Source organism: Bubalus kerabau, chromosome 4, assembly GCF_029407905.1.
Source record: "Bubalus kerabau isolate K-KA32 ecotype Philippines breed swamp buffalo chromosome 4, PCC_UOA_SB_1v2, whole genome shotgun sequence".
NCBI classification, from domain to species: Eukaryota; Metazoa; Chordata; class Mammalia; order Artiodactyla; family Bovidae; genus Bubalus; species Bubalus kerabau.
The window spans coordinates 83,423,869-83,440,270 of record NC_073627.1 but is presented as its reverse complement, the minus strand read 5'-3'; the positions used below and the strand labels follow the sequence as shown (position 1 = coordinate 83,440,270).

Sequence of the window (16,402 nt, the reverse complement as noted above, 5' to 3'; positions counted from 1 at the left end):
TACAGAAATCATAAAAGGAGAACAATTGTTTCCAAAGAAAATAATCCTTTGAAACTTTTACTTCTCTAAAACTCCTTATCTTTTGCTCTGTCAGGGTATCACTTCATTTATAACATATGCACACACACACACACGCACACACCCCCAGCCTGAATTAGATATTCTATTGACATGTTTTGGAAGGAGGGAAGATTAAGCTAAGTGTTTTGATATTCAAACCGACTGTTCCATGGTTTCTAATCATTGCAAACCTGATGTTTTAAATCATTAAGCCATTCCCTCTAGCTTACCATGGGAATATATTTCCATATAGTTTGCTGTGATATATTGAGAGAGATAAGAATTAGAATTCATTTGCCATTTAATTTTTCTCCCAAAGTGACTTAAAAAGGTCATCTAATGCCCACAATTCTTCTATTTCCAGAATATTTTTATTTCATCTATCAGAAACCCCTGTGTCAAGGTAATTTATTTGACTAGACTTCTAGGATTTCAGCATCATGGTTATATTTATTTGAATAAATCCAGAGTTCTATCTGATTCTAACCAGCAAATTATGGGAAAACAGAAAATGGTGATATTTAATAAATCTAATTTATCATGAAGTAAGTTCCTGCATTTTTCCTTACACTGAAGTGATGTCAAAATATCACAGGTGTCCATTTTTTATTTTAATACTAATTTGCTCTTAAAGTATATCCCAAGCTATTGAGATCCCTAGTTATTAGATTTCTCTGATCTAAAACACATTTTCTTAAATGAAGGCTTAGTTTCATTTATTGAATTTTCTGGTAACATTATATAATTTCTTCTCCTCCCTCATGTCAATTCCCAACTGCCCAACCTCTGAGATAATGAAGCAATCAAAATTAAAAAAAAAAGTCACCAAGTCACCGTCCATGGTGGCTGCAATCGCTGATGGCTGTTACATCCTTGTTTACTGATATGGCAGGAGATATTCCCTTTCTCAACTGTTAGGCCTGAGAAACCAAAGGAAAAATAAAAAAAGCAAAGACGTATAGGAAAGCTGAGGCTCAGAAACTTCAGAAGGTCAATGTAGAGAAATTTCTAAAATAAGTAAAAGCAGGAGTCCTGAGACAGGAACCCCATCAGACTTGAGAGTCAACTATGCTTTCTGAGCCTTAGAGAACTTGTACCTGGATGGATTCCAGAGCAAATGGTGAAAGCAACATCTTATTTCCTTCATATCTCCAGAATTTACCAAGTATCTGATACAGAACAGATTCTCAAGAAATATTTATTGAAAACCAGAAAAAATAACTAAATGGGTAAATAAATAAAAATTAATGCAGCAAACCACACATAACTGAAAAGTCTCTCTAAATTCTGAAACCATGTCTATCCATCTCTTTTCTTTTTATCAGAGATCTCCTGGCTCAGGTTCCAAGCAGTGGTCCAGAAATGGCTGAAGGGATAAAACATTCCACTTCTCATATAGCCAAAGATGCTAAGGTCTTAGTATGTAAAAGTACTCCCAAACAAGTTTGGTGAATGCTGATTCTCAGGCCTAACAGTTGAGAAAGGGACTATCTCCTGCCGTTTCAGTAAACAAGGATGTGACAGCCATCAGCGATTGCAGCCACCATGGACGGTGACTTGGTGAGCCCTGAGGGAACTCAGAAAGAAGAATACCTGCCATCTAGCAGCAATCAGACCACAGCCACTCTCCATGGTGACCCCTGAGGAAGCTCAGGATGGGAAAACAGGATACTGGCCCTAGATAGCTGAGGTACATATCAAAGGAACGATTTCAGTGAGCCCAGACTCTTCCCATACATAAAAAGTGCTAAATTCCTTAACTTGGGTTATCTGGTCTTCTTTAATTAACAGTAATCTTATGATGTCTAGACTACCTGCCCTTTGTTGTAAAACTTCTAGGTAACATGGCTCCTCACCTCACCTCCTCAGAGCAGTTTTCTCAGGGTCACTTGACATGCTGTCTCCCAAGCTTGAAATCCTAAAAATTCCCACTGAATAAAATATAACTCTCAACTTTTAAGTTGTAACTATGTTTTAAGTCCACACGTTCAAAGAATCTAATTCAGTGATTTAGGAGATAAGTCAATACTTTCTAATGGAAGATAAAATAACAGTTAACAATTTATTAAGTGCTTACTAGTACTACTCACGGAGAAGGCAATGGCAGCCCACTCCAGTGTTCTTGCCTGGAGAATCCCATGGACGGAGAAGCCTGGAGGGCTGCAGTCCATGGGGTCGCACAGAGTCGGACACGACTGAAGCGACTTAGCAGCAGCAGCAGTACTATTCATGGAGAAGGCAATGGCAACCCACTCCAGTGTTCTTGCCTGGAGAATCCCAGGGACGGGGGAGCCTGGTGGGCTGCTGTCTATGGGGTTGCACAGAGTCGGACACGACTGAAGTGACTTAGCAGCAGCAGCAGTACTATTCACAGTGGTTTGCCCTAGCAAATAATCTGTACAAGCCACTAAGGACCAATCATTTTTAAAAGCCCCTCCCCTTGAGATGAGAAGTTGCTTTGACCTTGGCTCTGCTATGTACCTGCTCAGGAGAAAAGACTAAAGAGTAACATGAGAGCGTGGCCTCAGGTCCCTGGAGAGATGCTGGCCCTTGTCTCCATCTCCTCTGTTTACTAAAAGAGAAAAACAAAACAAAGAAAAAAGCCTAAAAACACTGTCCATTTTCCTTAAAACATAGCATAATTTTTACCATAAACGAAAGCTTGGAAAATGAAACAATTTCATTTAACCATTCTGGGGACCAAAAATAACAGAGCTTTTCCTCCACTCATTAAGGCAAGAATCATCATCCTTTGCAAGAATTCTCAGATGGAAAATGCTGATAGGTAATTCCATCACATCGACTCTAGTCTAAAAAGAAACAGAATCTGGATTCTCATCCTACTGTTTTAAACCAGCCAATTTATATGAGTCCCCCAGGTATGTATTACACGGATATTTCCAAGGGTAAAGAAGGCATGTGTCACCTCTCAATGTGCAGGCAACTGCACATAAAATACCTCTGTGGCTTGTTGCTGAAAAGTCACACCTCTGATCCACAGATCGGCTTAATTTACCCATTTTTCAACATGTTAATACATTTCCCTATTTTAAATTCCTGCTTAGTGGAAAGTTTCCCCCATTGAGCATCTGATTTAATTTTGTCTGCTTGGATGCCCTTTAGGTAAAGGACACCATTCAATATCAGAATTAGAAGCATTCTATTCATTTCTCCCCCTGCAGCCAGGGAAAGAGAAAGTAGAGTGCAGAGAGGCAGAGATTCAAACAACTCTAGATGCAGCAATTCTCCAGCCGCTGAGCAATGAGGTTTCATACGCTGCTGGAGGACCCATTCATCTTAATCCATCTGGAAAGAGGGCTACGTGCAATATTTCACAATCTAAGTACTTTCTGACAAATCTATTAATTATGCACTCAAACAAATTATTTGCTGCCTGTGGAGGGTTGCTACTGGATTTTCTCCTGTGCCAGAATCCATGTGCTCTTTTCTGCTTTTAACTCATCGCTGTCATTGGCACAGTCATAGGAGTCCCCTCTTTTTAATCATCTATTATTTTACCTTTGATGTGGTCACTAGGAGAGAAGCTCAACAGGGGGGCCGAGGTAACATGATACCCAATAGCTGAAAGATATTTTCTGCCTACTTCCTTACAACTTTTTGTCTTCTGTTCTCCTTTGCCAGAGTGTATGGACGATGTCTACTCTACGTGCTCAACCGTCAGATGAGACCATTCGTCTAAAAGCTTACTGACGTTTCCCACCCACGACTTCTTTTCCTCAGTTCTGAAGACAAGGCCTCTTCCACAATGCATGAATAACAGCTCTCTGAGACATGTGCAATGTTTAGAAGGAAAAAAAAAAACAGAGATGCAATTTATTCTCACGAATTTGATGATTACACTCAAGTTCTAGTATATCATTTAAAAAGATCAAATTTAAAAAAATAATAATTTCCTAGCCTTCGAAGTACTGTGTGCAATTACAGGAAAATATTGAAAACAGTTATAAGAACATAAGAATCACCCATAATACCACCTTTTAAAAAATGTGTGCATGCCTTTCTAGTCTTTTTATATATATTGAAGATGTAGGGGATATATATGAAAAAATACATGTATATATAATTTTATATGGATTTTAACTTACACTTTCATACATATTTTCTACATTACTGAGACCTTGACATTTGTTGGGGTAATACAATTAAGAACAATATCTTCTCCTAACCCCAAAATCCTCTCCAACAAAGACAGAAGAGAAAGAAGACACTTGTATTATTGAATAACCATTTAACCAAAATGTGATCTGCATTGCAAGCAATCTGCCAAGGGATTGCAAAGACAGAAAGACATCTCACCCTTTTATACAGCCAAGCAGATACAACCCATCACACACATTTTCAAGATAAATAATAACTAGTCCTCAAATAAGATGACTTGACAGCACCATTTGTCACAAACTGTTCCTAACTTTACCTGGCAATTGAGGTGACCATCTGTTAGCTAATGGGCTTTACCAAAGAAAAAACAAACGTCTCCTATCTTTATGACAGGAAGCACTTTTGCAACATCCTCAAGGCACAAACATCTTTTTTTTCTTCCTATTTGTCTTTACAATATACACAAAATTTTAAAAATATTTTCATTTCCTGTTATAAAGGTAAAGAGTAATTAACCTAAGCATTGTCTACTAATTATTAACTAACCCAATTTTAAATAATTTTGCAACATACATTTTTTTCATTTAAATTTTTTTAAACTAATTTTTATTGGAGTATAGTTGACTTACCATGTTGTATTAATTTCTGCTGTATGGCAACATCAATCAGTTATACATATACATATATCTACTATTTCTTAGATTCTATTCCCATATAGGTTATTACAGAGTACTGAGTAGAGTTTCTTGTGCTATACAGTAGGCTCTTAATCATTATCTATCTTATATATAGTAGTGTATATATGTCAATCCCAACCTCCCCGTTTATCCCTCCTTACCCTTTTCTCCCTTGGTAAGTGTAAGTTTGTTTTCTACATCTGTGACTCTATTTTGTTTTGTAAACAGTTTCATTTGTACCTTTTTTTTTAGTTTCCACATATAAGTGAAATCATATGATATTTGTCTTTCTTACGAATAAGGCTTTCAATCACTTTTATTTTCAAAGACCGCATGAAATATTACAGTGTTCTCTTTGGGACAAACAGAAAAATATTAAATATCGCATTAAAATATATGCATGCTTAGACACACACACACAGTTAGTGTACTTCTGATAATTTAAAATGCATTCAGCAAGTATATTCAGTAACCAGCTGCATGTACTCAACAATGCATTAAGTGCTTAGAAAAGGTACTATTCAGATCCTAACCATCAAAATCCTGAGTTGAAGATGAGTTCCTTAAGAACATCCATCAACTGGCCCATTGTTCCATCTATGCAAACAAGGAGCATTTATGACCCATCTTGTGTCTCTCAGAACTGCTCCTTCTGTAAAAAGACTAAGCACCTTCCATTTTACTGGTCATTAGCTCCTCTGATAATGGGAAAAAATCATTTTTCAAATGGCAGTTGGGTGGTTTGGAAAAGTGAGTTTGCCTTCAAGAAGAAGACAGAGAAAAACATTTTACTTTTCTATTTTGGAGATGATGCTGAGTCAAAACATCTTTAACTTTTCCAAAATATTTTTTTTCCTTTTGAGGTAAGTAGACTCACTGTCATTTTATACCTAAAGGCAATGAGGTGCTGGGGGAAGTGGGTCATACAGCAAACAAATGGGAAATCCACAGTTTGAACTGATTGCCACCAGATTTCAAAATTCCTCTTTTCTGCATTATAGTAGGATGCAGTAACCACAAGAAAGTTTCTACTCCTTCCCTTGCAAAGTATCTGTATGTCAAATTAACTGTAATTTCATAACCACTAGCAAAAAGGAAGGCACAGTGTAAAATCCAAGAACTTGCAACTGAACAAATATATGGCAGCAGACTTTAAAAAGAATTCATACAGAATTTTGGAATCTCAATTCAGTATACAAAGAAAGGAAATAAGATAAAGCCTTACCGATGTGCAAAACAGCCAGCATTATTTGCCATAATTCAGTCTCAGAAAAGAAGTCCTCCAAGTCAGCATAAATTTTAATAAATTGACAATAATTTCACAAATTGCACCTCCCTAAACTCAATTTGTTTTCCAGAGTTTTGGCAATGGTCAGATGCTCTCTGTATATTAGCAAAAAAAAAAAAAAAAAAAGGTGAAATGCTAAAATTTATAATTAACAATTAATTTCAATATAACAGCAAAAATTGGCTTGTAATTTCTTAAAGAAAAATTTTTACAGTAATATCAAATCACATAATTTATGTTGAACAGAAGTTAGTCAAAGCAGCCAGAGCTTCTTTACCTTTCTCTGAAGAAAACCACCTTTTTTTTTTTTTGGCTAATATAATGTTCTCTTTTCAGTACCTGCAGATTGTTTGTTAATCATTAATGTAACCTCTTTGCAATAGATGGGAAAATGCACCATCAATACTTACATTATTACTCTTTCAAAGATTATATTCAATAGTTAAAATAGTCCTCTTTGCTAACAGTATAGAATTTACATCAAATAATGATTGAGCACAAAAATAGTTTAGTCACTGAAACAGTATCCCCTGATTTAGCTTTCTCTAAGAGATGTAGCATGGTATCCTAACCGGTCTAGGTTTGAAACTGGACAGGTCTAGAATGTGGAGCATGGAATTAAATGCTTAACCATCTAACTTAACCATCCTCTTAACATATCCGTTTGCTCAATTTTACATATACACACACACAAAGAATGAAATAATTAAGCCATGAATGTGAGAAAATGGTAAAATGCCATTGGTTGTCATCATGATATAGCCTCTGTCCAGCTATACTCTTATCCTCAGTTTGGCCTACCAGACTAGTTTTGAGTCTCAGAGAGGAGGCTGTTGTTGTTTAATTGCTAAGTCATATCCAATTTTTTGTGACACTATGGACTATAGCCCAGCAGGTTCCTCTGTTCATGGGATTTCCCAGGCAAGAATACTGGAGTGGGTTATCATTTCCTTCCCCAGGGGATCTTCCCAACCCAGGGACCTGCATCTCCATCATTGCCAGGCAGATTCTTTACCACTGAGCCACTGAAAGTGAACATTACTCAGTCGTGTCTGACTCTTTGCAACCCCATGGACTGTGTCCATGGAATTCTCCAGGCCAGAATACTGGAGTGGGTAGCCTTTCCCTTTTCCAGGGGGTCTTCCCAACCCAGGGATAGAACCCAGGTCTCCCATATTGCAGGCGGATTCTTTACCAGCTGAGCCACAAGGGAAGCCCAAGAAGACTGGAGTAGGTAGCCTATCCCTTCTGCAGGGGATCTTCCTGACCCAGGAATCGAATCAGGGTCTCGCACATTGCAGGCAGATTCTTTACCCACTGAGCTATCAGGGAAGCCTCAAAGAGGAGGGAGAGAGTTCAAAACTGAACAGGCTGACTCAAGACAATCAGGACTGCCTTGGAGCACGAAAACCAAATAATACATGAATTCAGGATAAGGTGGGTGTTGGGCAATGGGAGGATACAGTGTGCCTCCTCACATCAGGACCAAGGACAGCAGCAGAACTGAATTATGCCTGCAACGTAGAAACACAAAGCAGCAGTGCTCACTTATTGCAACTAATGGCAGGCCCAGTGCAGATCTCTCACTGGGCCCTGATGGAGACATGATTGGGGGGTTGTTCATTAGCAAATGGATTTTAGAGGTAAAATGAAATGAAGATAATCATGTTAATGGAATATAATTCATACCTACATCCAGTCAGACCTTGGCCATGAAATTTATATAACATGTTGTATATATATCATCTTTAAACCAAACAGTTTCTTAAAAGACTTTTGCTGTGATGATTGCTGACAATATATTTCATGTATCTGAACACTCCCCATCGTCACCCACTATGGAAAGCAGCCCAGGTGAAGAAGAAGCTGGAAACGAGACATATCTGATCCCAATGCATTGTTTAATGTTCCAGCTGCAGTAGACTCGTCCAAGGGAAGTTGGGAGATTAAGGATTAACTGTTAATGAAGCACCTTAAATATACCAAGACCTGTGTCAGACATTTAACGATACCACCTAACTCTTACATCAGCTAGAAGAAGGATTAATGATCACTCTGCCATAGACAAATTCAGAGGAAGCAGAATTCAGTTCATACACTTGTCCTACAATTAGCCTTAGAAAACCCTCTGTGACATCATCCACAGGAGGCCATGTTTTGTCTCTTTTCTTTATGAAAGTTGTCAGAACAATACCCTAAGTCTAACCATAACCCTATCTTCCCATGTCTCTCTTCCAGTCTGACCACAAGAGATGCATGCAGATAACCTTTACGCTAACAGCCTACCTGCTGGCACAACACACCACTAAGAAACTGAGGAGCCAGTGGGACTCTATGACTCAGGGAGCTCAAACCCGGTGCTCTGTGACAATCTAGAGCAATGGGACGGGTGGGAGGTGGAAGGGAGGTTCAAGACAGGGAGGACATCCGTACTGTAGGAGGAAATGGCAACCCATTCCAGTGTGTTCCTGCCTGGAGAATTCCATGGGCAAAGGAGCCTGGCAGGCTACAGTCCGTGGGGGGTCGCACAGAGTGGGACACGACTGAAGCAACTTAGTCCACAGGACACATGGTTGATTCACGTTGACATATGGCAGAAACCAACACAATATTGTAAAGCAATCATTCCCAATTAAAAAATATTAATTGAATAAAAATTAAAAGAAAGGAAACTGATGACCCTGATATTCTGAAAATTTCAACAATTGGAAGAGTTTGTTGCAAACAAAAGAAACCGACCCAGGCTAACTTGAGCACAAAAGGTATTCTCGGCATACATGTTAGCTTACATAATCAAAAGGAACCAGAAGAGCCAGGGCTCAAGCATAGAGAGCAACCAGGTTAACTCTGGGGAGTAGAAGCAAATGGGCCATGTCCTCGGGGCTCTGCTATCAGGACAAATGAGCCGCTGACTGTTTGCATCATGAGATATCCCCACTCAAGATTCAGGTCGAGGGAGAGAGGGAGGCCGTGCGCCCACCTGGGTGATGGGCTGAGGCCGGCAGGAGAGAGGAGGGCTCAAAAATTGAATCCATGCAAGGCTGCGCATGCCAGGGGAGGAGACGTCCCCACCGGAGAGTCAAAGTGCTGGGCTGGTGAAATAACGGATCCCCACTATGGTAACGAGAAGCCTCCCAGGCCCTCACAAACGCCTTCCCTTGTCACATGACAGAGCACTTTCTGCTTACTCACACATTCCTCACAGGGCCCTCTGATGCGCAGGCTGAGCCACAGAGGACTCTGTCTCCCTCATTATCACCACGCACCAGGACCCCTTCCAGCTTTGATTCATTACACACATCACTTCTATCTTAGCCACCAGAACATGATCTATATGGTAATTTATTTCACTGCTTTGTACTGGCTGCCGCCCCCTCACGTCCTATATCATTTAGGCTGAGTTCTGCATAGGCAGCAGTGAACATTCAGACCCAGCCCTTGGTGGAGAAAAAAGAACTCTCCCAGCCCTCCTCACGGAGGGCATCAGCCCAGCCACAGTAGACAGGACAGACTAGCCTCAAGCCCTGTGCCAACGTCCGTGTTTTGGAGAATGCTGAGTTCTACAAATCAGAGACGGAGAAAATGAGCAGACAAATGGGTGTAACTGAATTGAACAGCCACAAGCGTTGCTCTGAAAGCACACAAAAGCCCTTCTACAGAGATACTGGGTTCTTGAAATTAAGCACTGTAGAGTGTCCAGAGAGAAGTCTAGAAATTTCCTGAACCAGGAGGCAGGATTTGTGATTCTGAAATAGAGATACTGTGTTTGAATCATCCACTTCATTAAGATACCCAAAGAGGTTTTCATTTCCCATTATGACATTCAAAAATAAAAACAAGGGCAAAGGCTACCCTTAGAGATAAACAAAAGTCTGTGCAGGGAGGAAGAGATGAAGCGATGGCTTTGCCAGCAAAAGGAATGAAGCAAAGAATCTGCTGTTACCTGGTGGCCTCCAGAGCTGCATGTTTAACAGGCTCTTTATTTCTGTAAATCTGTCTTCAGAATAATTTGTGGGACAGGCATGCCTCCCTTTACTGTATTTACTAGGTACAGCAACTTGGTAGGAAAACCTGGAGAGCTACAGGGTCAGGGAGAGAGCAACTTACAGACCTCAGAATCTTCCTCCCTCGTTTCCCAGTTAAGTGGTCTCCTCACTGCAGGGGAACCCATAGTTCTAAAAGTGGCCAGGAGACAGGCGTGGAGAAGTTGAGTATCTCTGTTCATGAGGTCAGAGAGTCATGACAGTTTTTGTACTAATTTTTTACTTATAGTTAATTTTTGTTTCCAAGAAAAGAGCAAAGAAGGGTTGCAAGAAGGGAGGGGATATATAAGAGGATTATTAAACAAGAATTTTTAAGAAAGATTAACATTCGACATTAAGTTTGTCTATGAACTAAGGCTCTTCATCTGCTCACACTTGAAAGAGATCTCCTTCACATAAAGAAGGTCCTATATGAGCAGAATCAAGTGTGTGTGGGTGTGCGTTTTCACACACACAGGAGTGGGAAGTAGACTGCCATAGTACAGATGTGTTCTAGGTGCTTGAGCCATCCTCACCAGGAACTAAGTTGCAGATGGGCCATAGTTAGCATTTTTGTTCCATATGCCAGAGTGTTTATTACTATTATTTTAGAACAACATATAAATGACCACCAGTTGTAAATGCTAAGATGTTTTTAATGTTCTCATTTCCCTAAATGAATATTCAACTTACAAATGGATATCAGCTCCTTCTACTTAGCATAAAACTACTTAGCATAAAAGATCCTTCTTTTGGGCTTCCAGGCTCAGACGGTAAAGCGTCTGCTCACAATGCGGGAGACCCAAGTTCGATCCCTGGGTCGGGAAGATCCCCTGGAGAAGGAAACGGCAACCCACTCCAGTACTCTTGCCTAGAAAATTCCATGGATGGAGGAGCCTGGTGGGCTACAGTCCATGGGGTCACAAAGAGTTGGACATGACTGACTGACTTCACTTTCACCTTCTATTAACAAATAGCCTATCCGATCTCGTGTCTCCTCATTCCTAGTACTGTGGCTTAGCCAGGCTGATGCACATTCGATGTTCCACGTGTGTTTAAGACTTTCCAGAAGCTACGCCTTTGTTTATGACATTCCACACATTGTGAATAGCCTCCTCAATTTCAATTCTTGATCTTCATTGTCATAGTTCATGATTCACAAATTAACTTTGCCCTGAGCCTAAGCCCACACTGACCTTTTAAGCTCTCACCACAATAATTTTCCTGTCCATAGGTTGCCTTTAGATGCCCTATAGCTATCCATACATTTATTGTTTTTATGTTCACAGTTTACGAGCATTTCAAAGGCAGCAACCAATCTGTCCACACCTTTGCAACCCTAAAGCTATGAACTATGGGGGAGGTATTGCAGTACATACTCAGAAAGTTTTGTTGAATAATTAAGTAGACCTCTTTGAATGGCAACAGACTGTACTCAAAGCACAAGAGAGGGAGGAAAGGGAATGGAGGTAATAAAAAAAAATGTAAAAACCGTGGCCCCACTCCCCAAGGGACTTACTTCTACCTCTGGAGAGACTAAAACCCACACGAAAAATCACAAGAGTACACATCTGACATACATTCACATTTCTATCTTGGGGAAATATAACCTACCCTGTGTAGTTGTCTGACCCAGTGTATACAGGTGTCTCCATGGCTACAGGGGAATCGTGAAGATCCAAGAACTGATGAAATCAACAGACCCAGGGAAGTGCCCCCAACAGGTTTTACTGGGGGGATTCAGGATCTCATGGTTTTAGGAGAAGCCCCTATCCAGGACAGGGCAGAAGACAACTGAGGAGGGCGACCAAAGGTGTGATGTTACTGGCTATCACCCAGGAGTTTGGTCAATCCAGCTCAAAGAGATTCCTTTTTAAACATTTTATTTTTCCAGCTATATTGAAGTATAAACAGTATGCCAAAAATACACATAATTAATGTACATAATTTGGACACATGTATACACTCACCTTACCATCACCACTATCAAGGTAATAGATGTATCACCTCCAAAAGTTTTCCTGTGTACCTCTGTCGGTTTTTATTTTCTGTGTGTGTGTGTGTGTGTGTGTGTGTGTGTGTGTGTGTGTGTGTGTGTGTGTGTGTGTGGAGCAATTAGCAATTAATGTGTGTAGAGAGCAATTTGCTAGCAGAGAGCAAATCTCATGCTAAGTGTGCAACATCTTATGTTAACTATAGGAACTATGATGTACAGCACATATCTGGAACTTACTATGTGTAAATATAACTTTATCCCTAAGAAGACTCATTTTCAGAGAAGCAGCTGTCACACTGATGTGAACTGCCCTCTAGAGGCAGGAGGAGAGTAATGCTGGTCAGCCCATCAGCGCAGGAATGTTGCTAGAAAGCCAGTGACACTTTCCTCTGGATACCTTCATAGGCTTGAAATACAGAAAGTGGGTGGAGGCTCACTCTGCTTTCTTTTTCTAATTCCCTTAGAAAGTGCCCAGGCGTGCTTCATTTTCCATCAGCACACTTATCACCACCTGGCATAATATCCATTTATTTGCTTATTTGTTATCTTATTTCTCCCGTTAATATACGAGAAAACCTATTCAGCCTGTTTTGTTTTGCAGCTTCTAGAATGGAGCTGGTCTCTTGGCAAGTGATCATGAATAATTGTTGAATAAATGTATTATTTCTAGATAACTAAATTAAATAATTTACTAATTGTTCAAGATGCATTTCAATCCCTTTACATTTCACTTTGCAGAATATGGTGCCTATTAAAAAGCCTGAACTTCATCTGATGCTCAAAGGAAAAACATCATAGTTCCTTATCAAAATGGTTTAAATGACTAAATAATATAGCATAGTGTCTGCGACTGAAAAGTAGTTTAGTAAATTTTGTTTATCAACTACCAGAAATAGTTGAATTCTCTCCCATCACACATGTACACATACATACTTTAATGGTAAAATATCTCCCTATTTATCTTCAATGATGGACAAACACCTTGTCTTAGGCACATTTGTCTTTAAAGTATAGAAACATAACTCTTAATAATTACTCAAAGCATGCTTAATAAATTAATGAATCCTGCAATAGACATTCTCTAACAGGACCAATGATACTTTGTACAGTTAATCCAATGCCTAAATCCTGAAAGGTGCTAATATGAATTGCAAATATGTAAATTTATTAATATCATAAATAAGCAGTCTTAAAATTAAACCCCTGCTATTATCAATAATATTTCTGTTGTGTTAGAAATAAGATCATGAATACCTTTCTGCTTTCAGTTTTTAACTTGCTCTTACTCATAACAGTTATGAATAATAAATTATACCTATCTCTATTAAAAAAGACTTCAGAAAGCCCCAAGTTTTGTCTGTTTTACTTCAGAAACTTGTTGCTGACTCATGTGTCTCATCTTCTCATTCTTTCCCTACCTTAAAGTTGATTTGAATTCATCTGACAACTGCCCTTCTGGTCCTTTCTATCTTCTTATTTTGTGGATCACTGGCCAGAAAACAGTGGCTCTCAACAGAACACATGTGAGACGTCATAAACAGTTTTGAATGTAATTAGAGGGAGCAACGTTTTCTTGTGTGTTTTTTTTTTATCTGTATTTTAACACTGTTTTCCATCATGCAGGTGCAAACCTTATACTTGAATGGAGTGCTAAACATATAATAGCCAGAGTTAGAACATGATTCTGTGAACAGTAACTAAACCAGATTTTGCTCCACCTTTACAACATTGGTCACACTACCCATGTTCTTTGTGGTCTTTTATACTCTTACCCAAGGCTTATCCGACAATATTTCACTTCTGTTTCCAACTAACCAACAACTCAGAATTTTTTTTAACATTATGTCCTCTGGTCTTCTCAGGCTTCCTACGTCTGCATCCCTCCCTAGAGCACTCATTTCTGCTTTCACAGCCTCTTCAAACTCTCAAGTCACAGGAAAGGGCACAGGGAGGACCAAAGCCTGACAGGACATAAGACTTGGCTGGTCTCAAACTCAGGACATTCTCTGCTGCTACTGCTGCTGCTGCTGCTAAGTTGCATCAGTCGTGTCCGACTCTGTGCGACCCCATAGACGGCAGCCCACCAGGCTCCCCCGTCCATGGGATTCTCCAGGCAAGAACACTGGAGTGGGGTGCCATTGCCTTCTCCAATGCAGGAAAGTGAAAAGTGAAAGTGAAGTCGCTCAGTCATGTCCGACTCCTAGCGACCCCATGGACTGCAGCCCACCAGGCCCCTTCGTCCATGGGATTTTCCAGGCAAGAGTACTGGAGTGGGGTGCCATTGCCTTCTCTGAGGATGTTCTCTACCCATTTCCAATTTGTCAAAGCATGACTCAGGTGAAATGGCTCCTTTTCAGCTTCCTGAGCCAAAGATACTAATACCTTCTTCAGTATTCCTCCACCACTCTGTTAGCACTGACATGATCCCATTCAGCAAATATTTAGAAAGGAAATTTTTAATGTCATCAAATTTAAATAGCAACACGTGGCCAGTGATTACTGTAGAGGGCAGCTACATTGCACTCTACAGTATAGATTTAGAATGACACCCCTGTTTCCAGCACCACCTGAGAAACTTTATTTTTCCAGTAACTTCAATACCTTCTCTCCTATCTCAGTTTGCTCAAGAATAGTTTTGTTTTAGTATTCTTTTTCTCCCATAGAGATGCTATTTTCTCAAGAGGCTACTTTCTCAAGACGCTTTTTCTATTCTTTATTTGCTTTGGTCCTTTTCATATTAGAGATTTCCTTCTAACCTGATCTTTGGATCTCCCCACAACATGAAAGTGTGAAAATTAACATCCGAATAGAAGTACATGTTTGTGGATAGGGCTTGTGGATGGTGGTCTTTTTTGCACATGGAAGTGACAAATAATGTTGACTTGTTTATTTTTACAGTTAGTGAATCCCCCATGTCAACTCATTCAGGTTGTTAGATGCAACAGAAAACATTTCTCAGCATCTGGCTGGTCTGTGCATATCCAGCTCTAGGTGTCCAAAAAGCTGACAGAGGACAACAGTAGAACGAAGGTCTCAACCTTCAGCATATAATTTAGTACTAATGTGGCCTGTTTTCAATAGGGAAGACTGTTTCTGCATTTACAGTACACAGATCCTCTGGTATTACTCGCCAGAGAATGAAACCCCTATGTGTTCTATCTAGAGGTAGAAAGACCATTGCCTGTCTGCAGGATGGGATGGAGAAACTTTTGGTGTTCTAAATGCTTCTTAAGCAAACTTTCAGCCATTTCTTAAGATTTAAGTATCATCTGAGCCCTTCAAAGGTCACCACAAATAAACTGGGGGGTTTTTTAGACCTCCCTGCTGTCCATGTATTAGTCTGCTTTCTAGAGACTTCTAGATGAGTTACTATTCTGAAGAATCTGCCTGCCAATGCAGGGGACATGGGTTCAATCCCTGGTCCAGAAAGGTTTCACATGCCATGGAGCAACTAAGCCCATGGGCCACATCTACTAAAGCCTGCACACTCTAGAGCCCATGCTGTGCAACAAGAGCCACCCAAATGAAAAGCCTGAGCACCACATCTAGAGAATGGCCCCCATTTGCTGCAACTAGAGAAAGCCCTCACGCAGCAACAAAGACCTAGCACAGCCAAAAATAAATCAAATTAAATTACTACTCATCCTCTCCTGTTCTGACCATCTTTCTGATAAGGTTGAGCTGAGGTAACTATGTGTTCAGTCTATTATTTTTAACCAGAAATACGTCAATACACCTTTCTATTTAAATGTGAGGGGTTTTAGTAGACAAAGAACACTGCCTGCAATTTCAGTAAACAACAAATGTTGCTCACCATCAAGCCATTAGCCACAGCAGCCCACAAGGACAGTGCACCCTGACGGGATGGAGAAAAACAGGATACCAGTCCTAGATACCTGAGATGCACAAAGGATTTATCTTAATGAGTTCAGATTTTGGGGTCTTCTCATACATAGAAGGCAATGGCAACCCACTCCAGTACTCTTGCCTGGAGAATCCCATGGACGGAGGAGCCTGGTGGGCTATAATCCATGGGGTCGCTCGGAGTTGGACACGACTGAGCGACTTCACTTTCACTTTTCACTTTCATGCATTGGAGAAGGAAATGGCAACCCACTCCAGTGTTCTTGCCTGGAGAATCTCAGGGACAGAGGATCTGTTGGGCTGCCGTCTATGGGGTCACACAGAGTCAGACACGACTGAAGCGACTTAGCAGCAGCAGCAGCAGAAGCATACATAG

At 40.2% G+C, this 16,402-nt stretch overlaps 1 protein-coding gene across 8 annotated transcripts in view; it reads right to left on the bottom strand.

The window, feature by feature from the left end:
* Positions 1-16,402, bottom strand: part of LOC129649902 (histone H2B 1/2-like) — a 251,629-nt gene that overhangs the window by 118,132 nt on the left and 117,095 nt on the right. For 2 of the 8 annotated variants that reach the window (XR_008713419.1, XR_008713417.1), the window contains exon 5: positions 2,542-2,632. The exons of 3 other annotated variants lie outside the window; for them this stretch is intronic. Coding sequence is in view for 2 of the 5 variants with exons in the window: in XM_055577871.1 (XP_055433846.1) it covers positions 6,082-6,113 (32 nt within the window). In the remaining 3 variants the exon portion in view is untranslated. Of the gene's footprint in view, positions 1-2,106; positions 2,633-6,081; positions 6,240-16,402 lie in introns of those variants that run through there. 3 more of the 8 variants (XM_055577871.1, XM_055577873.1, XR_008713415.1) reach the window with 3 other exon arrangements.